Source organism: Primulina tabacum, chromosome 13, assembly GCF_025594145.1.
Source record: "Primulina tabacum isolate GXHZ01 chromosome 13, ASM2559414v2, whole genome shotgun sequence".
In the NCBI taxonomy this organism is placed as follows: domain Eukaryota; kingdom Viridiplantae; phylum Streptophyta; class Magnoliopsida; order Lamiales; family Gesneriaceae; genus Primulina; species Primulina tabacum.
In genome coordinates, this window is record NC_134562.1 from 32528005 (window position 1) to 32555914 (window position 27910).

General features: G+C 34.7%; 2 protein-coding genes and 1 pseudogene across 10 annotated transcripts; 1 reads left to right on the plus strand and 2 right to left on the minus strand.

Moving 5' to 3' along the window:
• Positions 1 to 192: 192 nt before the first annotated feature.
• Positions 193 to 27476, plus strand: LOC142521741 (putative folate-biopterin transporter 4). Of its 9 annotated transcripts, none has more exons than XM_075624897.1 (14): positions 194 to 437; positions 882 to 1009; positions 1446 to 1667; positions 2563 to 3003; positions 3545 to 3742; positions 3866 to 4003; positions 23235 to 23304; positions 23383 to 23413; positions 24640 to 24905; positions 25190 to 25444; positions 26115 to 26216; positions 26316 to 26366; positions 26624 to 26702; positions 26932 to 27476. In XM_075624897.1, the coding sequence occupies exons 1-14, from the start codon at positions 357 to 359 to the stop codon at positions 27102 to 27104; spliced, it is 2235 nt and encodes a 744-aa protein (XP_075481012.1). In that variant the 5' UTR covers positions 194 to 356; the 3' UTR covers positions 27105 to 27476. The 9 variants fall into 9 exon arrangements, with proteins under 9 accessions (XP_075481020.1, XP_075481012.1, XP_075481013.1 ...); XM_075624898.1 differs by having other exon boundaries at positions 24643 to 24905; XM_075624899.1 differs by having other exon boundaries at positions 24670 to 24905.
• LOC142522873 (fatty acid desaturase 4, chloroplastic-like) lies at positions 6206 to 7166 on the minus strand. The gene has a single exon (XM_075626447.1). The coding sequence runs from the start codon at positions 7068 to 7070 to the stop codon at positions 6339 to 6341; it is 732 nt and encodes a 243-aa protein (XP_075482562.1). The 5' UTR covers positions 7071 to 7166; the 3' UTR covers positions 6206 to 6338.
• Positions 17133 to 19358, minus strand: LOC142523178 (cytochrome P450 716B1-like; annotated as a pseudogene).
• Positions 27477 to 27910: the final 434 nt, after the last annotated feature.

The window sequence follows — 27910 nt, forward strand, 5'->3', positions numbered from 1 at the left end:
ATACAGATAAACCCAAAAAGCAAACATAAAAATTGTCGTGAGACGATTTCACGGATACGTTTGAAACAATCACAAAAAATATTAATGTTTATGGGAACCCAAACATGTTGGGTAATTAGGAAAATTCGACCCCATCTGTTGGACCAATAGCAGTGTAGAATGACTCATATATGTCAAAGGAGCCACGTCATATAACCAGAAACGAACGAATTAAAAGGAGGGAGAAGCAAATTCGAAGCATCCTTTAGCCAATTCACGCAAGCAAACCGATTCTCGGATAAAACCCTCTGAATCCTCTGTGATTTCAGTATTTGTGGGAAGGGGCGATAAGAAATCACCCCTTTCAATTATATAAGATGATGTATTGGTTGAAGCAATTGCGAATCGCATTTGGGGCCTCGTTCCTGTGGCTGGTTTGCTTGATTTACTTCACCCAGGTTTTTTTTGGTTATTTCGTCGTTTCTAAACTGCTTGATTGTTTTTGGTCTCATATGATATTGATTTTACGATTTTTATCGTTTCTTTCTTTGAATTTGAGATGCGATTTTGGTTTTTTTGTCATCCTTGAAGAGGGTGTCATCACTTCCTCGAGTTTTTTAATATTATGTCGTAATGGCGGCTTCTCTTGAACTGAATTAGCATGAGAAAAGAATTAGGCATATTGTTACTAGTATAAACCAAATTGTGGACATTTCCTCGTATTATTACACGGAATAATGAGCTATGCGAAATGGAAATGAATAATTTGCACAGATTTGTATCATACTGATTCCTTGAAGATTACATCCTTTTCTTTTTTGCATATGTTTGTTTGTGTTTTTTGAATATTTGTTGTGAATCCAAATCTGCATATTTTACTCTTACATGTTTATGTGAACCAGGGTTTCAGGTCATTTGTATGGACCGCCGTGTCATACCAGCTAAAAGACAAGCTAAAGCTATCGCCCTCAGCATCCCAGTTTGTGACTTCAATAGCTTTTTTCCCTTGGAGCATCAAACCATTATATGGGTACGGGCCTATTTGTGTGTCTCATGTGATAGTAGCTTGGTTCGAAGATGCAACTCTGTTTCATTCAGTTGAAAGAAAAAAAATTTATGTGGGTTGTGTATTTGAGGTTCTTTTCACTGCTTCAACGTTACTCGCTAAGCATAAAATTTTATATTAGTCAATGAATGGAAATTCCACCTGATAAAAGAAATATGGAAAAAATTGTCAAGACTACTATGAAGACGAATGATATGGTTTCAGTGAAAGGCATTCTATGATTTTATGCTTAAGTTTAACTATGATTTAGGGCGGCTGGCTAGGAAATCAATCATCAATATAGCTTTTCTATAGTTGGTGCTAGATATAAGCGAAGGTGCCATTTCTTTGTGAAACTTAAATTTAAAGAAGTACTCTATCTTACCATGAAAATTGAGGTGTGATTTATATTTATTTGCAGTATACTGTCTGACTGCATACCAATTCGAGGAAGAAAAAGGATCCCTTACTTGAAAATTGCATCATTGCTTTCTCTTTTTCCATGGCTAATTTTAAGCGTCAATGAATCCTTAAGGAGTGATAGAGTGCCACTCATGATTCTTTTAACAGTGCAAAATCTGGGGTCTGCAATGGCTGATGTTGTGATTGATGCTATGATTGCTGAGGCCGTAAGACTTGAGCGGTAAGTTACTTGATCGAGTGTATTCCCCGCTTTATGACTGGTTGATGTGTATAAATTCTGTCCAAAGTTTTGAAAACTTAAATGTTCAATTGTTTTGTTTCATAGACTTTAATTCATGAGTTATGTTCTATAATCATGCAAAAAGGTACTTCAATCGGATCACTACTTGTGATTAGCCAAGGGTTTGGTTCTGTCCATTCCCATTGACCTGAGCAAAACTTCATGTTTAATTACTTTAATGGTCAGAGTAGATTGCTGAAACTGTAAACATTACCGTAGTTTGATTATTTGTCCTCCATATGGGTGCAAAAACATTACAAAGGGGGCATGAAAGTATCTAGGGCTTTTCATTTTGATGAACTTTCAGTTAAATATCAATTTTTTTTTATTAAATGAAAGACTATTCTGAAAGGCTAATGAATTGCACTGAATATTTTCCGAATTAGTCTACCTGGAAATTGGAATTAATCTTTCTTGTATTTGTGGAAGTCTGTATACTTTAATGCTTCTGCAGAATCTTCCATGCTCCAGTCGTGGAAACGATTTTTTCATTATTGGTTGTGCTTTTGAATTATTATAGCTTGTTAATAATATGCTTTCCGGCGGTAAAACCAATGTATTATATGATTATCACTACTGTCTGGGTTCAAACATTTTATTTACCCACACTAGATTTTGAATTATTATATATTGTTAATAATATGCTTCCCAATATTAAAACCAATGTATTATATGATCATCAGTCATCACTACTATATGGGCTCAAAAAAATTTTATTTACCCACACTATGCATGTTTACATGTGGTTAACTGAACTGCTGTTTGTATGTGGTATTTTAGCTTTAGCTTTAGCTTCTAGAAAACAAACTGAGGTTTTACACTTACACTTAAACAGGGCATCTTTCGCTGGTGATCTTCAATCCTTATCCTGGATGACAATGGCTTTGGGAGGAATCTGCGGGAGTCTACTCGGGGGATATGCACTCACTAATTTACAAACATATAATATATTTTTACTTTTTTCAGCATTACCAGCCATACAGCTATTTTCGAGCGGATTAGTTGAGGAAAAATCAGTGGGAAATAAAGAATATCCTGAATACTGTACTTTGGACAAAGGCACTAACTCAATGAATGGCCGAAGCTTTCTGGACAAACCTAGAAACAATTTTTCCAGACGGAAAAGAAACAAGAAAAGTGCCAAAAGAGGACTGGATACCTCGGAGAATTCTCAAATTCCTGAAATTGATGGATCTTTGGCAATGAAATGGTTTCATTCTTTGAAAATGGCCAGTATTACATTGTTAAGGGCATTTCAACAGCCAGTCATTTTCAGGTAACTACTGAGAATTTTCCAGCAGAATTTTCAAATATTTTATGCAATGAGTAAAAGGTTCATCACTTAGTGACTATACTTTGGTGTTTTACTAGTCATAGTTGCTTGGAAGATGGATATTATATGCATGCATAAGAATGAGATTAGTTGTTTATATTTTGGATAATTTTCTTCTGTGAAATACAATGGCCGCTGATCCATTTAAGATTGGGGAAAACTAGGATAGCAAAAGTTTCTAGCTGTTGTAAATTATTTCTTCACCGACTAAATAATAAAATAAATTTTCATAATCAGCTAGGAGAAATTGGGTAACGTGTGAACATCCTAGGGGGTTACTTTGAGTGCCTCGCTACCTCTGATAAGTCTGAAATCATGGAACATCTAAAAAATGAGGGATATGTTTCATGTTTATTGCCAATTTCAGGTTCTTTTCCCAAATCAAAATCTTACAGTGGTTTTGTTGTCATCATTTCTTTGACGTGGATGGTTTTAATTAACTAATGGTTTGTTTTTTGTGGTCATACTCTCTCGGGAATTCTAGACCGATGATATGGTTTTTCTTAGCAAATGTGACAGTCCCAAACCTTTCAACCGTTATGTTCTATTACCAGACAGAAACTCTGAAATTGGAAGCATCCTTCTTGGGCACAGTACGTGTAGTTGGGTGGTTTGGCCTCATGCTTGGAACCTTTATATATAGCCGGTACTTGAAGAAGATGAAACTACACAGCATTCTATTGTAAGTTTATTCCAAACTAATGTTTTAAACCGTTATTGGTCTTGTGAATTCTATTGTAAATTAATTCCAAAATAATTTTTTAAGCTATTCTTGCTCTTGTAAGATCTAATGAAATATATCCAGGTATGCTCATATTGGCTTATCTCTATTGACTCTTCTGGATGGAGTGCTGGTATCTAGATCTAATCTTTCGTTAGGCATATCTGACAAGTTTATGGTGCTTTTTGGGTCGGCTCTTTCAGACGGTGTCAACCAATTTAAGTATGTGTTGCAATTTTGGCATAAGATTATTACATTGATGGTTTTATCTTGGCATGTCATAAGAAAGCCATCATAAATCTTGAAATATTACTGATTTCAGTGTATGATTGATTGTCAGGTTCATGCCATTCTTGATCTTGTCTGGACAACTTTGCCCGCCTGGTATAGAAGGAACCTTGTATGCACTTTTCATGTCTATAAACAACTTGGGTTCAACGGTGGGCTCCTTTGTTGGTGCTGGTTTGGCTTCCATTCTCAACATCTCTTCAGGATCTTTCGACAACCTTTTCTTGGGCATTATTATCCAGTTTCTCTGCACTTACATCCCTGTGGCTTTCTTATTTTTGATACCAAAAGAAGTCACGGGGATATCAGCATAGGATACAGGTACCAAAATGGATTTTTACATTTTGGAATTTCATATACAAGAGAGTTAGTCTTGAAATTTTTATCGGGACATTTCTTTTTCCAATGGCCCCAAGAAAACTGAAATTATAGACACTTTTAGTGGGAACTGTTTTCGTAATTTTAATATATACTTTTAGAAGATCAGGTATCATGTTAGTGAGTGATTTATCATTGGAAACTCTTGGCTGGTATCCTAAGGCCATATCGTACGGCCCCATGCGACTTTAGCCATGGGATCCATGTGATAGATAATATATGAAACTCACGACATTTGTCAGATGTAATCAAAGTTGGATGATTATGCGGTAGATGGCCAATTACTCCATTCTATAAAGTGATTCTCTGTATTTTCTGAACTTATGATTAAAATCCAAAGGATGATTCTAAGAACATATATCATGTTTCTGCAGTCGTTAGCTCGTCGCGTGTGAATTTCAACAATTTTACGACTTCCCGATGATCATGTTCCATCTAAATTGTCAAAACTTGCTCAAATTTTATTTGGATTTCTCTGCATACACTTCCTCCCTTGCATGTTATCATTTTTAAGTGTAGATGGCATTTGGTCAGATCTTACCATCACACCTTTAACAAAAAGTCAAATTACATTGGTCAATACTAGAATGTTAGGAAATTAAATGATATAGAAGAGGTAGCTAGACTTCATTGGGCTGTAAATGGTTGTGTCCATTAATTATAGCAGAGGAAAAATTGTCGTAGTAAAAGGTCTGAAATTTGAAGTGGGAAATATTAAATTACCTGGCAGAGCCTAAATTCAGACACCAAAATAGAAACTGTAATGGACAATTAGTAGTTAGTAGTATTCAGTTGTTCCTGTTCTGCGACTCAGAAATAACCAGATTCGGTAAATGCATGGGCATTGTAATAAATAATATAATTGACAACCATGTTAATTAATTAATTGGAGCATCCCACGAAAAAGTTTCCCTTTTCTTTTCATTTATTTTTTAATAATAATATAATACATTTATAATAAAGTAGACTTTTTTGCTTAGTGGGGACGGCAATACTTGCAATCTCCACCAACTTTTATAAATACCTTGTAAAATTGAGATTATTTTTTTTAATTTGAATATTTATTCAGTGTACAAGTAATGACTGCATATTTTTTAAGTACCAAAATAGCGAAGGCAAAAAAATAGAAAAAGGTATCGACATGCGTAAATGATATATCATAATCGACGACTTTTACTTATATATAAATTTAAATATTTCATATATTTACTTTAATCCAATATATAATACGACCTCAAATATCATCGACCAAATATATATCGTTTTGTTGAGTCGATTTTACTGGAGATCACTAGGTAGTTTGCAATGTTTTCAAAACCGCCAGTTCGACTGAGAACCGGTCGCGGGTCCTATTTGGATATCGTCAAAATCCCATTTTACCAGTCATATCGATCAAAAGCAGTCATAAATCGGTCAAATCAGTATTGAACAAGAATTGGTTACGAGTTTGGTCCGAATATCGTCCAAAAATTGTTTTACCAGTCAAACCGATTAGAGCGATTCATAATTTTTTTTTTAGAATTTTATTTTTTGTTTTATATATGATTATTTGGATTTTGAATTTTGTTAAAATATTATTTTAGTAGTATCAGAGCTTATTTATTTTAAAATATATTATTTATTATTATTTTGAATGATATAATAGAGTTCTCATCTGATCCGATTGAACCGTTTTGATCATCGGTCTCATTATAAAAACATTACCAGTATAAATTATATAAAAATTCAATACGTGAATGATAATTTGAGCAATGGATCGACGTGAAACCATCACATTGTTAGAAAAATTAATCCTAATACAAAGTTACAATGAACACTAGAACAAATATATGCGAAAGCGAGTTTCCAATGTAAGAAACGAGTAGATCATACAGATATGGATATTTTATCCCTAAAATCGAGTTCCGTCGGGGTTAGAACCGCTCCACGACCGCGGCTTAACCCCAAGAACAATGTGCAGCACCATCTCCAGTCCCACGAAGATCTTATGTTTATCTAGAAACCGATTCCACACCCCGCTCAGGATGCAGTAATTGCCGTTATACGGCGGCCTGTGGTGAGCTGCGTGTTGGGCCCTCCCCACAATGACCCCCATATCCTGCAGTGCCACCACCAGCGGCGGAAGCTTCCCTTTCAGAGTATGCGCCCATGCATGAAACAGCTGGCTGAACATGATCCCACCTGCAAACACGACGACGAACCCTAACAGGACCGGGTCGTGTGACATGATATTTACGGGTAAAACAGCTGCCGTCACCCACGCCGCCGGGATGTGAAGGTTGTTAGCCAGCTGGCGTTTGGCGATGGACCAAGGCTGCTGGTGGTGGCTTTGAAACGACTCGATTTGGGACCCGAAAACCAGGGTTTTCTCGCTGCCATAGTTGTCGATTGCCCAATGGTAGATTCCAGTGGCTAGGTCCGCAAGTATGTAGCCAAGAATGGCTGCAGAAAGGGTCAAGATCCATGTACCTGAACTGGAAGTTATTACAAGCGACTTGGCTAAAGAAATGAGAAGGGTGGTGCAGCCAGTCGCGAGAAATGCACGATGAATCCAGGTGGAAACATGCCAAGTTTCATCATTATAATTACCACTACTGACCTGATCAAGGGTTGATTCAGACATTTTTATATATAATAAATATATACTCTCAAGAAAAATAATAAAATCTTGAATCGGAGAGATGAAACAGCAAAAAAAAGATAACAAGTTTTAACTAGCTAGCTATGTTTGAGCAGGAATGGGCAAGAAAATGAAGAAGGGTGGCTTTTTATAATGGAATTAATGAAAGAGTCGTGAACATTAATAACTAATGTATATAATTTAGAGAAAATTTATTAAAAAGTAATCGAGAAAACGAGTTATGTACTATGGATCGAAGATCAACTAATACAAGATAATCGTTCTTATTCTTTTACTCTTTTTAGAAAAATTAATTTTTATGATTTTTAAAAAAAAATTCTTCGACAAAAATGCATGTTTTATTAGTGTCAAGATATATGAACGCAGACCGAGCTTTGTAGCTCAATGACAATAGTCTCGATCTCCTTCGCACATTGTACTTAAGAAAAAGATACGAATCTTTATCTGTGAGACGGATCAATCTTACCGATATCCATAATAAAAAATAATATTCTTAGCATAAAAAATAATATTTTTTCATGGATGACCCAAATAAGAGATCCGTCTCACAAAATACGACCCATGAGACCGTCTCACAAAATACGACTCGTGAGACCGTCTCACACAAGTTTTTAGCTAAAAAAAAGAAAAAAAATGTATATGAACGTTGGTCAAAGATGCGACAACAAAGAGTCCCATCCGCACGACATTGGATATATAATTGAGAGATTGACTGCATGAATACACCAATAGAAATTCAACATATATATATTGATTATGAAAATTTTAAAAATTACAACTCATTAATTAGGAATTAAACTGATAGTATTACCGAAGATTTTTTTTCAGAATATTGAAAGTTTGATATCCCACAAGAGAACTTCAATTAATTTCTACATATGTTATATAAATAGCGTTTACAAATGCTAAAAAATGATTTTTTGAATTTTGCTTTACAAATTGAAATATTACACACAATATTATAATCTATTTAAATAATCTGAAAATATTGAGTGCTGTCGATTTTGTGCGTGCATTTATATTCGACTGTTTGATTAATTAATATGCACAGAATCTGCACAAATTAGTTGAGTCGTTTCGCAGCATAATTACTCTATTACGTAACAAGCTATTTTGTTATTACCGTAAAACAAAGGATTTTCCCATGTCGGTTATATTATATAATGTATTAGGATCAATTATTTTTCAAACAAAACGTATTTTAATTGTAAATGAAAACACAATCAAGTCTATTTGTATATATAAAAATATGGATAATAAGGCACGGTTTCTTCGAACTGGGAAGATGTACGTAAATACAATAACATGGGAAATTGAATATTATTTTTCAGATATGAAAGCATAATTATATATATATATATATATATATATATATATATATATTTATTTATTTATTTATTTGTGTGTGTGACACCAAGCTTTTGGGCATTTATTTTACCCTATCTCGATCGGTTTACGTAACTGATCATTACCAATCAAAATGATTGCCTTCTCATATTTGATTGCCTCCCTTTAAGAGTCTTCGTTCCAAATATAAAATGTTACTGTGTCTTGAGATCATTTTAAAATATATCGTACGTGTTTAGGCTAAAACTATATAAGTCAAATTTAATTATTTAATTTCATCCATTTATACAGATTTGACGAAGTTCATCGATTTTAAGTTAATTGTGTGTGACTGAGAAATGAGATATGTGATCTTTTGAGAAGTTTTCGTGTGTCAAGCTGTTGATGTTGCGCCGCTCGATCAAGTTGACTAGGTGGGTCGTAAAAGAATTACAGCGGATCTTAATGGGTAATATTGTATCTGCTGAGGACATGACCAGTGGTAAAGAAAAAGTAAGACTGATTTTCAAGAGATATAAGACATCAGAAGCAGATAGACACGCACTCCCTCATACTCATGAGTCTAACATCCCGACCAATTAGCACTCAAATAGGTACACTCTATGATGTCACAAGTATAATGAAATAAAGTTACGTCTTGGCATTAGCTATAACTTTTGACTTAGAAGTAAGCGTTTGATTCTGACAATTAATATCAGAGTGATGTTATGGGTTCAAGTCTCTCAAGAAGTAAAAAAAATATGCTTCTTGGGAGAATGTTGGGTTAAACGTGGATGAGTGATAATAGTACTAGGATTTGTGACCTCCTGATAAGTTCTCGTTCGTCAAGCTTCTGACATTGCCGCTTGATCTAGTTGACTAGGTGGGCGTAAAAGAGTGACGCAAAATCTTAAAGGTAATATTGTCTTTGCTGGGGACAGATCGGTGATAGGGAAAGGGTAAGACCAATCTCTAAGCGATATGAGACAACACCAACAGATAGATACGCACCTTCCCGGACTCATGAGCCTCACAATCCTACATATTAGCACCCAAGTAGCTAGATGCAATATGTGCTGTCACAAATATAAAAAATAAAATTGCGTCTTGGATAATGCCTATAAGTTTTGGCCTAGTGGTAAGCGCTTGATCGTAATATTTGGATAAATCATGAAGCACTATAACATTAGAAGATCGTAGGAAGAAACATGAGAAGATCGTGATTCATGATAAGAGAGAGGAAATCATTCGGTAGTCTGCAGAAAAATGAATTCATCGACATAAAAAAGAACACAAATATCGCCCAAACGCTTGCAAGTCCTTGCAAAAATCGTAGTGACAACTCAAACATTTTTCGCGTCTTTCATTCTAGATTCAGCATTATAAATAATTCTCGTTCTTATCACATCACAATTTTATTATTTTTTCATGTTTTGTAATTTCATAGATACATATACACACAATCATGTTGGGATTTTTATTTAATTAAGCTCCATTGTTTTGCCTTTAGTTTTGACGTTGTATTTGTTTAAAAAATTATAACGATGGATCAAATTTAGTATTCATTAGTTTTTGATTCTATATATGATAGTTGTTTGACCTACATCTAGAGAACAGCAAACCAAGTTCTCTTTGTCTTTTTCCGCAAAACTTTCTGACTGGAGCATATAGATTTCTTCTTCAAGATCTCCATGAAGAAACGCCGTTTTCACATCTAGCTGTTCTAGATGTAGGTCAAACACCGCACACAATGCCAACACCACTCTGACTGTTGTAAGCCGAACCACAGGGGAAAATATCTTTTTGAAGTCAATGCCTTCTTTCTGAGCATACCCTTTTACCACCAACCTAGCACGATACCGCTCCACTTGGTTATTGCCATCAGTCTTGATCTTATAGACCCATCTGTTTCCAATGGCTTTCCTTCCTCGTGGTAGTGTAACAAGATCCCAAGTTTTATTCTTGTCTAATGCCTCCAACTCTTCTTGCATTGCTATCATCCACAGGGATACATCCGAGCTTTGAGTAGCCTCGTGGAAACTCGATGGCTCACCATCCTCTGATAATAGACAATATGCAATGTTGCTTTCAGTGACATAATCTGAAAGCCAACCTGGTGGTCTTCTGTCTCGAGTTGACTGCCTCACATTGGAAACCTCAGACTCAACATGTTCTTGTTCTTCGTGCTCTGGTACTGTTTCAGAAGAAACTTGACCTTCGTCCGTCTTATTTTCCACCTGAAAAATAGTAGTTTCTGAATTCGATGTGCCTTTGTCTCCCTTTATTTTATCTTCCTCGAAGATAACATCCATGCTGATGACAAGCTTGTGAACAGTAGGATCCCACAAGCGAAACCCCTTTACTCTATCAGCATATCCCAAGAAGATACATTTTTTGGATTTCGAATCCAACTTCGATCTTTCTTGCTCATTGTACAGAACGTACACCAGACTTCCAAATGTATGCAAATGAAATAATCTGTCGGCTTTTCGGTCCACATCTCCATCGGAGTCTTCAGATCAATCGCTACTGAAGGAGAACGATTGATAATATAACAAGCGGTTTAGACTGCTTCTGCCCAAAATGACTTTTCTAGACCTGCACTCCTCATCATAGCTCTTGTTCTGTCCAACAAGGTTATGTTCATCCGCTCTGTCACTCCATTCTGTTGAGGTGTGTAAGCCGTCGTAAACTATCTTTTGATGCCCTCATGTTGACAAAATGCATCAAACTCGTCACTGGTATATTCTCCTCCATTGTCAGTCCTCAGACACTTGATTTTTTTTTCAGAATCAATTTCAACCCGCGCTTTGAAATCTTTGAAGACTTGGAAAACATCTGATTTCTTCTTGATTGGATACACCCAACATCTCCTAGAGAAATCATCAATGAACGAGACAAAGTATCTCGCTCCTCCTAGGGATACAACCGGTGCTTGCCAAACATCCGAATGAATCAGCTCCAATATGCTTTTGCTCCTGGCAGTAGAAGTGCCAAACTTTAATCTGTATTGTTTACTAGTAACACAGTGTTCACAAAAGGGTAGTGACACTTTTGTAAGTCCCGGTAGCAGCTTCCGTTCTAAAAGAATTTTCAACCCTCGTTCTGACATATGCCAGAGCTTTCTATGCCATAACACTGTTAATTCTTCTCCTGAACCAATTGATGCAACAGCTAGTTATGTCCTTTTTGTGTGTTTCTCCCAAAAGTACATACAGATTTGCAGTAACCTTTTCCGCCTTCATAACCACAAGCGCGCCTTTTACAATTTTCATGATCCCGTTCTCGATACGAGTTTTGCACCCGATGTCATCCAATTGCCCCAAGGACAAAAGATTTTTCGTCAGTCCTTTCACATGTCGTATCTCCTGAATGGTGCGAATGGTGCCATCAAACATTTTAATTTTGATAGTACCGACCTCAGCGATTTCCAAGGCATGATCATTTCCCATGAATACAGATCCTCCTGAGACTGGTTCATAATGATCAAACCATTCTCTCCGAGACGTCATGTGCCACGTCGCTCCTGAATCCATAATACATGTGTCACAAAATTTGTGTATGTCTTCTGCAACTGTTGCTGCTTCGCTGAATAATATTTCACCACTGCCTGAAGTACTGGCCACATTTCCTTGAGAACTTTTTCTCGATACTCGTACACTCTCTCTTGAAGTGCCCTTTACCGCCGCATTTAAAGCAGTAAATATTTTTCTTCTTACTTCTCGACTTTGATCTACCTCGCTTTTGGCTCCCACTGGAGTCACGGTCCATGAATCTTCCTCTTATCATTGGTAAAGCATCTGCTTGCTTCGAGGTTACCAACCTATCTTCCTTATTCTTGCGCCGGCTTTCTTCTCCGAGAACCGGAGTTAAGACATCGTCAAATCTTAGAAAGCCCATAAGAATATTGTTGGTAATGTTGATGATAAGTTGATCGTATGAATCTGGTAGACTTTGAAGTAGAAGCTCCGCACGTTCATTTTCTCTTATTTTATGCCTCATGGAAGTGAGTTGGGCAAATAGAGTATTTAGTGTATTGATATGGTCGGTCATCGATGAGGATTCCGCCATCCGAAGAGTATAAAGCCTTCTCTTTAGGAAAATCATATTGTGTAGGGACTTGACCTCGTACATCTTTGTCAGAGTATCCCAGATAACTTTTGCTGTTTTTATCTCAGAGATACTTGACAAAACTTCGTCAGCTATAGCCAAGTGTAAATTGGCAACAGCATTATCATTCATCTCGTTCCACTTTCCATCATCTGTAATTTCCACCGGTCTATCTCCAATAGCCGCCAAGCAATTCTCCTTTCTTAAAACTGCTTGTATCTTTATTTTCCACAGCATAAAATTGCTTCCGTTGAACTTTGCTATCTCGTACCTTCCCGCCATTATGTCTACAACAATTTTAGTAGACCGGACAAAATAATACTGCCTTAAATAAAAAATCTCAAAAAATCTTTTCTGATGTGGAAGATCAGTCTAGGCTGCAACCACATAGCATACTCAGAATTTTAAGAAATTTTAAACCAAGGCTCTGATACCACTTGTTGGTCCCACGTGCGGAATTTGAGTTAATAAAACCCGAAAATAAAAAATAAATTGGACACCGAGATTTACATGGAAAACCCCTGAAAATTATTAGGGTAAAAACCACGGGCAAGATGAAAAGAATTCCACTATAATATTTTTTGGTGTACAACTCACTCACTGTGTTTCCAAAGAGAACACACACTCTCTTAATACAGGAGAACAAAACACCTCACAAATATTATAGAACTAAGCACTCAGATGCTTGTAAGTTGAGAGAAAACTCGAAGAATGGATGATTTCAGAATGAAGGGGGGAGCTCTATTTATAGAGCATCTGTCAGTGTGAAAACGCGTTTTTTATACGCGTTTTTTTTCTTTTTGAACATTTTCTCGAGTCTTCGTCTTTTTTCAACAAAGACATCCCAATTCAACAAAGACAGCCCAACCACATTTAATGCACCTACCGACACAAGCGTGAAATGGATAGCAGAAAAAATAAAAGAATATGTCCGGATCTTTGAGAAAGGAAAGAACATGAAGCTGGAATCTTGGAGAAATTAAAAAAGGAAAAACCTAGATTTCAGAGAGAGAGACACACCACAATCATCAGGTGTTGGAGGAGGTCTTGAACGTGAAGAGAGAGAGAGAAGAGAATAAAGGAATACAGAGAAGAAGAAGAACTCCACACATCTTTTTCTCCCTTTTATCTTTTCTATTTTTTGGGATTAAGGAGGATCATACCCAAAAAAATAATCTTTGTAGCATGATCAACGTCGAAATGATTTTATATGTTATAATTAAGATCAATAAGATATTTTGTAGATTGATATAGTAACATAGACTCAGCTCTACTACTAATAGAGCTAAGGAATTATTCAATTAATGGATCTATAACTTGCATAGACATGTAAGATAGGGTATGTAAGGTATGAGATATATTTTGTTTAACCGTAAAAATGAGTAAAATCGTTTGTAACACAAATTGACATTAAGTAAATACAATGTGACATAATAAATTTTGCACAAGTATTTATTAAATTTTGCACAAGTATTTATACTTGTTAAATACTTGTGCGGTGCCTCAGGGAAAAAATAATCACTTAGAAAATCAACGAATTTACATAAAAACTAATACTGGTTATTTTAATCAAAAACCATTTTTCTCAGCACATTTAGAAAATCAAATGCTTTCTAAAATAAATAACCACACGAAAACATTATTTAAGGAAGCAAAACATGATGCCAAAACTGGAGCAACAAAAACAAATCTTCAGCCAACTCATTCACAGTTGTTGTATGCAGATGTCTCCAACAATCACAGCAACATGTAGAAACTAAATTCTCATAATAGATCAGATCAGTTTTGGCCTGAATTATCCTGGCTAATGCATGTGTTGATATTGGATGATATTATCTTGAAAAATATAGTATTCATTCTATGTCGTGATAACTGCTACGAGAAAGTTCCATCAGTTCCTTCTTTTCAGTCTGATTTCGAGATTTTAATTTGATGGTGGTACACACATATTCAAATACTTGTTATTCATTCACTGTGAGAGAAAAATGACGTTACGAGGAGAAAACAATTCGTACTTTTGAACAAAGTTCAAGTTAGAGGATATTGACGACAAGTGACGCTCGACAAATAAAGTTTACTGAATGTTTGTTCATAGAAGCCTCATTATAAAAGAGAATAAATTGTAATCGTTTATGTCTAGTTGATTTGATTGATAGTGTGATTATGTCAATATAGATCAATTAGACCGAATCATATTAAAATTCCATGTGTTTTTATTTTTTGCTTTCAGTTTTCATATTTTAATTATGTTAATTATGAAAACTTTAAGTAAAAGAAAACCATATCAACAAAAAAAATTTATAGTTGAAAGTTAAATGTCTCGTCAATTCAAACTTATAAACATAAACGATCAAAAAAACTAAAAGATATTATTATCCGGAGTTGATGTCGGGTTGACAGAAAGAAAAGAAATGATAACATTGTCAAAAAAAAGTTTAATGGCTATGGATCACACACACGTTAGATGACACTTATTACATAAAAGAATTCAACCCACGTATGCCTCGAAATCATACTTTCTTTCTTTTTTTTCTTTTTTTTTTTTATCGATAATGATTCAAGAAAGGAACGTCAGGTTATTTTATATCACAAAATTTATTTTGATGTTTGATGCAAGTTTTGGAATAAAAAATATTTGATTTGTATCAAATACAACATTCACTTCCAACCTAATTATTTCAAATCTTACACAAAAAATATCCACGAAATATTCTTTTTATATTATATATATTAATTCTTATTTTTTATTTAATATCTTTTGACAAATTTAACAATATAATTATGAGTAATGTTTATATTATTATATAACCAATGTAAATAATAATATTTAACTTTATAATTTAATTATAAATTTGTAAATGATAATATTAGACTATTATATTATTTATAAGTCATTAAATAAAATCATTCCTTTATTTATAATTAATATAAATAAATAAATAAATATTAAAATAAAATAAATAATTAAAAATTTATTTATAAAATTAAATGAATAATTATAAATAATCTGTTATGTTTAAATATTTAATTAATAAAACAAACAAAAAATAAATATTCAATTATTATCTATACATTATTTTTAATGATTAAAAACAGATAATTGTATTAAAAAAAATAAAATGATCATGACTAATTTGGTGCAAAATATAGTGTCACGTTGGAGAAGGGAACGCTGTGTTATTCTAATCGTCGGGAGGAAGAGACATGGTTAGAAGGATATTTTGTTCAATTAAAACTATCAACGTCTGTAAAGCGAATAGAAGACAATTTTTTATTTTTCTTTTACAGTTGTTTCTAGTATTTTAAGGTTTATTCATGAAGAATTATATAAGATTTGTTAAAAATCGATCGAAATTTTGGATACCCGTGGATTTTTTTATAAGTGCAATTTTAAAAAGTTAAGTTTAAATATGACTTGATTTTTTAAAAATCTACAAAAGTTTGATTAAGATACAATTAAACTTTTATAGAGTTTATATATAAAATACACGAGTAGGCCTTTTGTGAGACGGTCTCACATATTTTTATTCGTGAGACAGACCAATCATGTTCATATTTACAATAAAAAGTAATATTTTTGGCATAAAAAATAATATTTTTATTGAGCGACTCATATAAAAAATATGTCTTACAAATTAACTCATGAGACTGTATCACAATACGTTTTATAAAAAGACTTTATATTGAATATTTAGACTTTTAAACTATAAGAGTGTTTGGCTAAACTTATTAAAAACAACATATAAGCTCGTAAGCTCTAAGAGCTTATAAGCCGTTAGAATTTATTTTAAAAATAACTTATCACAGTGTTTGGATAAACTTATTTTAAACAAATTAAATACTGTTGATTTTTTGACATTATAAGACATTTTTATTGTCAAAATTATAAAAAATGATATAAAACTATGAATGTTATTTAAAGTAGTTTTAAAATTTTATCATAAACGTTGAACCTATATTACAAAAAAATAAAATTATTTCATATTTTAATTTAGAAAAATTGATATTCTTTGAAAATTTCTTATTTTAAAAAATATGTATTATTTAATATGTGGAGGACATGTTAGGGATTTATGAAATTATACAATGCTATTTTGGATAAATAAATTTTAAAATAAGATATTTTCAAAGAAGTATGGCCCCTCCAACTTTTTTTACCACACTTTTTTAGCAACATCTTATAACCTGTCATGACTATAAAATTACTCTCCATTATTTACAATGCTATTTCATTGAAACTTGACAAAAACTCGTGTGAAACAGTCTCACGGGTCATATTTTGTGACATGGATATCTTATTTAGGTCATCCATGAAAAAATATTACTTTTTATGCTAAGATTATTACTTTTTATTATGGATATCGGTAGGGTTGACTCGTCTCACAGATAAAGATTCGTGAGACCGTCTTACTAGACCTACTTTTGAATCTTTCGAGCTTCTACTTTAATCCTTATACAATTACTTCCATTATTTACATGAGTTGGTTGGTATTCATATTTCTACGTACTCCCCCCCACCCACCCCCAAACTGTTTGCTTTTCGACTCACAATTCACTATGACTTAATTTCATATGTTACCCAAACTCAGGGCGTATAAGCCCGCAGAATGACTGTCAATGTCTCCAGTTTGCTGGAATATCTTGAAACGAGTTCCACCTTATACATAGAGACAAATGGATAAGTAACAATGCTGCAATACATAGTAGCAGTTACTTTGGCTTAATCTTGATTGGAAGACCTTGAGTGGGCGATGGCAATGGATCCCTTCTTATGCAATCATCTTTGCAGCAGAGTTCCCAAGTGAATTCTGTAATCAGATAATGGATTGTCAGCAAAGTTTCGATCTTTGCAAACTCGTATCCGGGACAGATTCGCGGCCCCCCTCCGAACGGAACCAGAGAGTAAGGTGGTATGGATGCTGGATGTTCAAATCTTGATGGATCAAATTTCGAAGGTTGTGGGAAAATGTCTGCATCCATGTGAGTCATGCTTGTAACCCAGAATATCTGTTTCATTTTTAACAAAATTTCGAAGTCATTCGATTTGAACCAATGCAAGTGGTTTAGAATGATTTCATTGAAATGCATATGGTTTGATGCAGTTGAAGAACATGGCAGAAACGTCTTTTAATCTTACTTGCCATCCTTTCGGAATCGAGTAACCTTCGTATTCGATATCTTCCAACGCCTTTCGAAAGCCCCCAAATATTGGAGGGATGATTCGAAGAGTCTCCATGGCCACACTCCAGCTGTACTTCATTTTGCCAAGATCTTCCCACGTTAGTAATTCTCCATAAGATTTGCTTCCCTTGATACCCTCTTGTTCTATGAATTTCAAACAACAATTGGTAAAAAAATGACGGCTCATCTGTGAAGGAATGAATGCTTTTCTCAATCTATTTTCTTGGAACAAATTAAGGTACCTTTTAGAACAGCTGAATATATGGCCGAATCATTAGCCAAGAGTCGCACGATAAATGTGATGAGGATTGATGAAGTATCATACCCCGCAACCATAATAAGCATAACATTGTGTATGATTTCGTCCTCTGATACCAATTCTTTGTCATCTTCTCCACGGATGCTGAGCAAGCAGGTAATTAGGTCCTGATGAGATGAAGCGCCTTTTTAGAGCTCGATCCTTTTCTCAAGTATAAGGTCTTTTAACATTTTCCGGACCTTTGCACTTGCCTTGAGGCTGCGGTTGAACAGCGTGAATGGCATATTAACTGGTATGGACCACATTCCTCCTATCATGTCCTCGAAATGTTGGACGAGAAGATCTCTTTGTGCTCCTCGTTCGAGACCGAAAAGAAGAGTGCATATCATGTTGAATGTGAGTGTCTTCATCATAGGTAAAACCTGATCAGTGTCACCAGTACTTCAAAATTAAATTCAAAACAAACATATATCTTGTGAGACAGCAGTGAAACATATAATTTGGAATACGAAAGTGATCGAGGGAGGTTAAGATTTAAGAATAGACGACGACTTTCGGGACAGTTGGTTTTCAGGGATTAGTGTGGGGAGTTCTACTTTCCAACAGAAAAAAAAAAAGCAGCACATACTAATCCTGAAAACTTAAAAATCCCTCGACTTTTTTAACTCCTGTAGAACTAATATTTTTGGTTTGAGGTTTCCTTTGTCAGCTTTCTATGCTAACATAACCATTTCAATATTTTGCAGCCACGACAACATACCGTGACCTGCTGCTTTCCCTGCCAATGCTTCTGAATGTGCAATCTGATTTCTTCTTCCATCTTCCCAATGTAATTCTTCAAACAATCGGGCTTGAGGAATGAAACAAGAGCGTTTCTCACACGTTTATGATCTTCGCCACTGAGCTCCGACAGACACCGATCACCAAGTATCATTTTCAAAGATTCCGTTTGTTGGTTGCTGAGCTTCTCTCCATTACTTGCAAAAATAAACTTGTTGGCAGCCAATCCATAGATGAATACAGTCGGTTTTCCAAATAGACTCAGTTTCGATATCGGACCATATCTCTTAGCTCTTTCTTCAATCCATTTATCGGCTGTGTTAGCCCTCATCGCCCAGAGAAGTTCCAGGCTTTGACCTACAATGGGTATCCCAAGTGAACCAGGGGGTACCCTTTTCGGTGTTGATCTTATCCTGATAAGGAAAAAGAAGATAGGTAACAGGAATATGCAAAGAAGTAGGAAGAAATTGTCCATAGCTTAAGTTTACAGAGATCAACATTTGCTGATCTATATATACCAAGATTCTATGTTTCAACCTGTTTTCAGTGCAATTAGAAACATCTTGTTTCTTTGTGAGAAGAAATCTTCCTTCAGATACAAAAGGATCTTTGCTTTATTTTTATTATTATTTTTTAAAATTTTGGAACCCGTCGCTGTCTTTTGTGTGTTCGGAGTGAACCCAAAAAGTCAATGTCTTGCCACATGAATATCTGCTTTATTAATTGTAGGTGATGGTACTCAAGATTTTTTACTTTTTATTTTAATAGCAACTTGGGTTTGAGGTGGATAAATTTTTTGTGTGCTTGTGTTTAGAATCTGAGCCTCGGACCTTTTGTGGGAGAGAAGGTTCATGTCAAATTCATCTAGAAGTTGGTGGGGATTGTTTCCAAGTACTAATTAAGACGAGACTGGGTCTTTTGTGTGAGACGAATCATTATATGTGAGACGGGTCAAGCCTACCGATATTCACAATAAAAAATAATACTCTTAGCATAAAAAGTAATACTTTTTCATGGATGACTCATATAAGAGATTTGAATCACAAAATATGACCCGTGAGACCGTCTCACACAAGTTTTTGTCTTAAGATGAATCTTGTTGTTTTATAAAGAATATTTCGAAAATAATCTTTTTTGTGTAAGATTTGAATTAAATGAGTTGGAGATGGACTGTTGTATTTGCTACAGAAATCACACTATTTTATTGTAAAATTTGTACCAAAATAGATTTTGTGGTTGGAGATGCCTAGGTGGACAAATACTACTATACGCCAAATGTATCATCCATTTTACTAATCCACGACTTTTCTTTCAACAATCAATCATCATATTGATTTGATTTTAGAAAGAATTTGAATTTCAACAAAATAATTATTAAAAATGAAAATGGGTTTTTTTGCTGGCCACAGGCCCAATCCTCATGGGCCTTATGGAACAGATCGAGCACACCATTCTCTCTCATCGCCAAATTTAACAAATCCAAAAGCCAATTATTATGTAATTCTTAACATAAAAATTATTTTAAAAAAAATAATTAAAATTATCACAAATAAGGCGTCCATTGCTAAAACACGGCCGATTACGATATAAGAATGGATTAATAGTATTTCTATATAACTTAATAACAATATTTATCACTGTCTTTCTTCTAATTACCCGAAAATAAATTATCGTCGTAGTCTTCTCTTCAAATTGCATGAATCAAGTTATTGTGTAGTTTTATTTATGTCCAATCTAATTTAAAATATATTTAATTTTTTTTATTAATTAAGTACTTTATCCTAAAAATTGAATATTTAGGAAATTAAATTATATGGAAATAAAAAAAAAATGTTGCAATCAAGAATCCTATGAGATAAATAATCTAATATCACATATGACGAAAGGGGAAAAATTAACATGATGATTATTGTTAAAATTGAAAGGTATAAATGTGAATAAAATGTTAATTGATAATTCATATGATATAATAAAGGAAACATCATCTTTTTATATATAACTAGTAAACGATACATACGCAACATACACACGTGTTGCATGTGCTATTATTATTATTTTTAATTTGATCAAATAATATTAAACAATTAACAAAACAATATTTTCAATTTAGAAAAGTTGCTCGATTTAAAAGAAAAATTTTGTTTATATTTTTTCTATGTAAAATATGGAGTAACTTGATGGATGTTTTCAGTAGGATAAGAAAGATAATTATGAAATTAAGTATTTTGGTGTTTTCTAAAGTGGTTACTCTAAGGGTCTCGCACTTAATAATACATAGAGTATAAAATTGCATATATATATTATATGATATAACGAAGGAATTATCTTATCTTTTTTAAACCCATTACAAAGCAAATAATATTGCAATAATATATTATATACCATAATATAATAAAAATTAAATTAAAATGGCCGGAAAAAGAACAAAAAATGGCAGTTCCCTCGTACCTTCGTATTTGCAAATCTAAGCTAAAGCTACATCTCCATGTAACCGGGGCCGAGCCTCCCTTTCTACTTCTAGATCTCTTCTCCATTTCCTCAATTTCACTTCTTTTCAAAATCCAATAATTGTTTCTGTATCAAAATCAATAGGCTACTTCTACGGTAACCAATGGCTTGCGGAAAGGGCAACTTAAGGGAGGAAGAAAAAAGCCGAAACTCAGCAGCGACGGCGGCGTCTTCATCGGTGGTTGTCAGCGATGCTGTGCTATTCGCAACGATGTGCATGATTGGGTTGCCTGTTGACGTCCACGTTAGAGATGGCTCGGTTTATTCTGGAATCTTCTACACCGCCTGTGTCGACCGTGACTATGGTATTTTCGCCTTATGATTTCCGTAGCTCTCTGTTGAATTTCCCGAGTAACCCGGAAATGTTTTTGCATAATGGATCGAATAGTTTCAGGGTTTTAGTTTTCTTGAGAAATCTTGGTGCTTTGTTTCGTTCTGGATTGGTTTGTGCTTCAGTTTGGTGACTGATCGGTACATTTTTCTATGAGGGCATGCTCCGTTTTCCTTTTTCGATTTGAATTATAAAAATCTTGATATTGAGTTATTGATCCAAAATTGTTTATACTCGCTGATTATTGAGTCATGTCGATATATTTGAGTGTTGCTTACTTATGGCAGTAATTTTGAGCATGAGGATACTATTGATGAAATTTATCAAATCCATTTTTCGCACCTGATCGATTAATTTTGTATAGCTGTTGTACTGAAGAATGCGAAAATGATCAAGAAGGGGGATCAAGAAGCAAATGTGGTTGGTGGCAGTTTGATAGAGACACTCATAATTCCCTCAGAAAATTTTGTCCAAGTTGTTGCTAAGGCATGTAGTCTCTACTTTTCAATTCTCAAGCTGTGTCTTAACTTGCATTTAGAAGTTTGATATATAATATTTATTACTATTTTTCCCTTTGTCTAGGAGGTTCGACTCCCTGCAAATGGCGTCACTGGATCTGGAGGGGGAAAGGGCATGGAGGAAGCTATTGTGGATTATATAGAATACCCAGAGAGGGAGGCAAAGGTGATTATACCTAACGAGTCGGGAGAAGATAAAAAACATAAAAACCAAACAAGGTGAGATTAAAATATAATTTTTCCACAGAGTGATGATGCAATACAACCCGAAAAGATATATTGTTTTATGCATGCTACTTGCTATTCGTTGGTGCGAAGATACTTTGGAGAGCCAGAGATGGTAGCAGGAGGGTTTTGGGGCACTTGTCTTTCATAATGCTATGCTTGCATCTTGGAACTAGGCATGTGGGTCTTCCCTTAATCGGCAGTTGCTTAAAAGTTGAATGAAACCAATTAGTACCAATACCAGGCTTCGGGGTTTCTGAATAAATTTTGGTGGTGTATGTGTTATTCTTTTTGGGGAGAGCGAGGAGGTCACTGATAGTGCATAGACTGGGAGAAGTTTTCTCATTATTTGATTCATGACACTGCTGCCGAATTGACTTCTAATTTTGAGTACTTTTTGGTTATTTACAATTGCTTATCGGTTCCCTTGAGTCTGTTGTTAAATGAACGGTCTTGAAAAAGAATGAGATTGTTCTGGATGTTACATGTATGTCTTTTTTGATTGGCCATTAAGGTCTACAATGAGTATATCCTTGTCTACAATGAGTATATCCTTATGATGCGCCATTGACCTATTAGCAGTTATTTTATCTGAACATTATGCTACCTAATATTGTCTTTTGTTCATGTACTTCAGTGCTATTGCACTTCCTACAAAATTATCATTTTGTCAGTTTTTAGTTTGTATTCTCTGTCAAGGTAAGTTGACCTTGACATTCACTTATATGGACGGCCATAACATCAAGCTTCTTTTTTATTTTATCACCTTCTATTCGGGGCTGCCTTGGTTGTGGTCTATCAAATGAAAATTCATATTCGATGCAAAATTAGAAGTGAAGTAGAATAATGTGATAATCCCCCCTATCAACAACATATAAATAATTGATATCTGTTGATGTTGATGACAGGCAGGTTGATGGCCCACAAGAAATAAAGAGAGAGAGCAAAAACATTTCCAAGCTTCAAGATGAGAGAATTGTATGTTGATGTGAACAAACCATTTCAAATTATGTGATTCTAAATTGTTTCTTGATATAAATTAATTTCGTCTTGCAGAGTCATGAACCTCAGGTCTCCAGCCCAAGCAGTAAGTTTCTACCTCACGCACTCCCTTGGATTACTTTAATAAAGTTACTTTTTGTGTATAACTTGCAGGGATCAGTGTAGTTTAAGCTATTGCTGACATAGGTGATCTTGTTTTGATTTTTTCCTCCTTTTCCTTTTTTGGCATGTGGTGTAGAGGGAGGGGGATTGGTGGTGAATTACAGGGTATCATAGCAATAGCCTGGCTATCCACCTAGAAATGATATACCATCATGTGAGAATTGAGATCAAACATACTAGTTTCTCTCTGAAAAAAACCGGTGCATAATGAAGTCCTGTCAAGAGGTTTCTGTTTTCTTGACCAGAATTTGGTATTAAATGAGTCATGAAGTGGGGGGTAACAATGCAAAATTATTGGCCTGTTTTAGGGATACATTTACGAGTTGAAGCAATCATCTATTTAAGTACCTTTTCAAGTTTTCAACGATGACTAGTGATGGCAGATAGTCAGGTTAGGGTAAATCATGAATGCAACAGGTGTGATTACTGTTCTTCTTGATGAATTGGAGGCTGGAACATCACGATATTATGACATAACCAAGGAATTCCACTCTTTAATATTATGATTGGTGCTGTCATCATTATTTTTTAATTAAAATTAGATCCATTACATAGTTGACCGCCAGATGATGTTACTTGCTAGGCGGTTCAATTAATGAAGACTGCTATTTTTTTGCTCGTTACTAGCTAATAATACTTATTTTCTCTCTGATAAACTGAATGGAGACATCTAATATTTTTTAATACCGAAATGCTCAGAGCTTTATAGTGATAGAGACACTCAAATCTGTCAATTAATTAGATAAATTTTCTGTGTAGCCTGCAGGATACATGTGTGGATCTAAACTTATACTCCTAATTCTTTTAAAAGAGAGTTATTGATCTAAACTTATACTCCTAATTCTTCTTAAAAAGATAGTTATTGAGATGCACTTGCACTTAATGTGTAAATTGGAGCATCAGTGAAGATTTGGAATTAACCATTATAACGTTAACCAAAGCTTTAACAGTTGGAGAGAATTGTCACAATGATTTAGCTAAATGGGTATCCTCTTCATTTAATTGCTAAATGAATTCATGTACCCTGTTCCCCCACCAAGGTATTTTGTTTTTCTGTTCAATGGATGATTCATTAGTTTCTCAACATTATTTATAGGTTATGATTCTTTTCTTTTCTCTGCACTGTTTCTGGTTGTGAAAATCAATCAGCAGCCACAATGACAATTTCAGAAAAAACAGATATACAAGAATCACGTAAAAAGATATCTGCTGATTATTCTACCACACATGAGAACCAGAGAAATACAGGGCCAATTTCAGATGGGGCTGCATGCTCAGCGGGATCCTCCCCAAAGGCTTCTGCGACTTCAACTCCGTCATTTGATATCAATACAGAGTCACGCCTTAGGGCATCATCTGCATCCTATATACCTTTGATGCCTTCCAAAGGTTCAAATTTTCAGAGAACTGCCAAGGTACTGTGGAAGCATTGAATTGTTCTTAGATGTGGATTATGAGCTGCTTATAATGGCGTTTCCCTTTGTAGTTGTGGTGTCAAGGGGATCAAATACTTGGGATTCCCCTGTCTAATAACATTCATTAACTGAGTTCATTTTACTATTATGCCTTTTTTTAGTAATTAAGGTTATTTTAGGATATAAATGCTTTTGTGATGTGGATTAATTATTTTAAATTTTTTATGTACACTTCTGCAAGTTAGTTAACCTCAAGTTCTATGATGCAATATTTCTCTCTATAGGAATCTACACTCAATCCTGGAGCTAAAATTTTTTCTCCATCAATATTGCACCATAGATCCACGACTCCTCCAGCAATGCCTAATGGAGCAGGTGTCTCTTACATGCCAGATGTTGCTGCTATGGCACCAATGGCAAGTGCACAACAAGGAGTTGATATCAGTTCGTTTGCTCATCCTTCCATGCCTGTTAAGTTTGTTCCATACAACAATGTGGCCATTGGAGATGGTGGTCACGATGTGACATACGTCCAACCTGTACGTGCTACCATATTTTTCCTTATTGTGCAAATGCTATTTTTCTAACTCTGAGATAATTCAAGAACTTGAAGTGTTAAACAGAAGCTATCTCCTAGCCCAAAACACTAGGGCTCCAGCGAGTTTGATTAAAGAGCATGATGCATGTTTGGTTTAGTTTTTTTAAGGGAGAATATCTGCAATAAATATGGCATCTTATGGGGATGTGTGTGGTTGATGATGCCACTTCATATATATTTAGTTTTTGTGATAGATGTGGTATCTTTTAAAAATTTAAAGTATAATTAGTATTTTTTAGGAGCTATATAGTTTTTGTCAAAAGTAATAATTATGTTGGGTGGTGTGAAATGAGATGAAAATAAATTTTGCGAGTTTCTATTGGAGAATTTGATGTATGCTTGATTTTATTTTTGGAGTCGGAAAACATGTTTGAAAGAAAAATCTGAGCATCGCCTGGAAGGATATATCTTCTGTATAGATTCTCACCTCATTTTCCTTATCAATCAGGCATACATTTTAATTTATCTATATAGAACTCTAGATAGGGGAACACTGACAAAAAATCACAGTTCATTTGTGTCGAGGATCCTGGTAGATACTTCGTTTGTGGTGGCTACATTACCTCATTTTTTTCTGCTACCTCTTGTTTCAATTTTTTCTGTATGTGTAGGTTATTGGGCAAATGGTAAGCAGGACACAGCCAGTTAGGTATGCTGGCCAATACCACAATTTTCAAACTGGGCCTGGTTATGTGCAATCAAATCCACAAAATGTATGTCCTATTGTTAATACATTCCGTGTATTACTATATTATTGTGTGGATGTTTTTGCCATGGGACAGCTAAGGATTCAAGGTCATTCTTATTCTCAGGTTACGCTTGGGCGAGTGGGACATCTTGTTTGTATGCATCCCATTGCAAGTGTATGATACCCACTTCTTTGCTACTTTGTAATTCTTGTTGATATCTATTATAAGGCATCAGTTTACTAAGCTTGTCGATTATAGTTATTTTTCACTTGCACATCACAAACTAACTGCAAAATGCTGGAGTCTTTCTTATCATTTTCACCACAATTTTTGTTTCTCTATTCATTCTTCTTTGTATCTTGGTCAATCTTTTTCCTGGTAGAGTTGGTATGCATTTTTATGAATGTTTTGTGGTGACATGGTTGAATCAGGATGTTACACAGAATGCGGCAGGGTTCTCTCAACCAACTTCACGGTCTCTTATAACTCCACATCTTCCCAAGAACCAAGGTAGATTCCTGTGAGCTAGACACTGTGAAAAATTTAAATGCATATGGAATGTTGGTCGTGATTCTTCCTTGATACGATTCTGCAATTGTACTAAACTGAACCACGTTAAACCACATCTTCCTAGGCAAACAATCTTATTCCCAAAGTATTGGTGATTAAGTTCTGCAAAAAATTATATTGGTTATTCAAACTTATGGGGAAATTTAACCGGGAAGACATTATTTTCCAGGAAATGCTTCGGCTCAGGCATTGCAGCTTTGCATGACTCCTCCAATTATAGCAAATGCACCTCAGCAATTTGCTATGCCAAGCTCCATTCCTATTTCACAGCCTCTCTTCCCTGTGTTACGGCCTATTGCAGTTCCGAGATCTAATGGTTTCTTTAATACCAAGTTTACTTGATTTTCAAGCCTACTATGTCGCTCTCGCTCTCTGAAATTGGCCATTCTTCTCATGCAAAATTTTGACTTTATTTCCTTTTTTCTTGCCAAGTCCATACATAATTTTTCGTTCCCTTCCTTTCAGTTTATCCATATATTCATTTTGAATGAGAAATGTATAGATCTTTGGTACTGAGATCAATTTGGTTGTCTGAGGTGGATAGGTTCATTTTACATTTGGTGGATTCGATTCCGGTTTCAGAAGGTTAAGCAACTGCACTTCTGACGAATCCTTTTTTCTCAAATGAAAGTGCGTGTAATCTGGGTCTTTTTTGTACTGAATCTTGAATGTATACTTCGTCGCTTGTGAAACCTTGGTTGAACTTGTACTCTAGTAGTTGCTTTTGCGAATGTTGGAAGGTATTGGTCTCATTATTCCATTATGTGAATTATGTAATTATGAGTGGTAACTCAACTCCTAATTGGGGAACACGGGAGTGTAAAAGGATTTTATGTCCAAAATAATATATTAAATTTTGAAATATTCTAATAAATAGTCAATTAAATTTTAATTCCAAATGTGTAACTTATAGTAAAGTAGATTGATTCTTTCCATACACAATTTCATTAAGGCTGTCGGACCGCTTGGAATGGCATGCCATATACTAATGAATGCAACAATGAACAAAGAAGATTCCATAACTGCCTTTTAAGAAAGTCAGACGAGTGTATTAGTGTATTAACTTTAATATTTTCACTTCAACATCACAAAATAGTTATTGAGAGATATTGTTTTTATTCACTCAACACATGATACGTGTGTTGAAT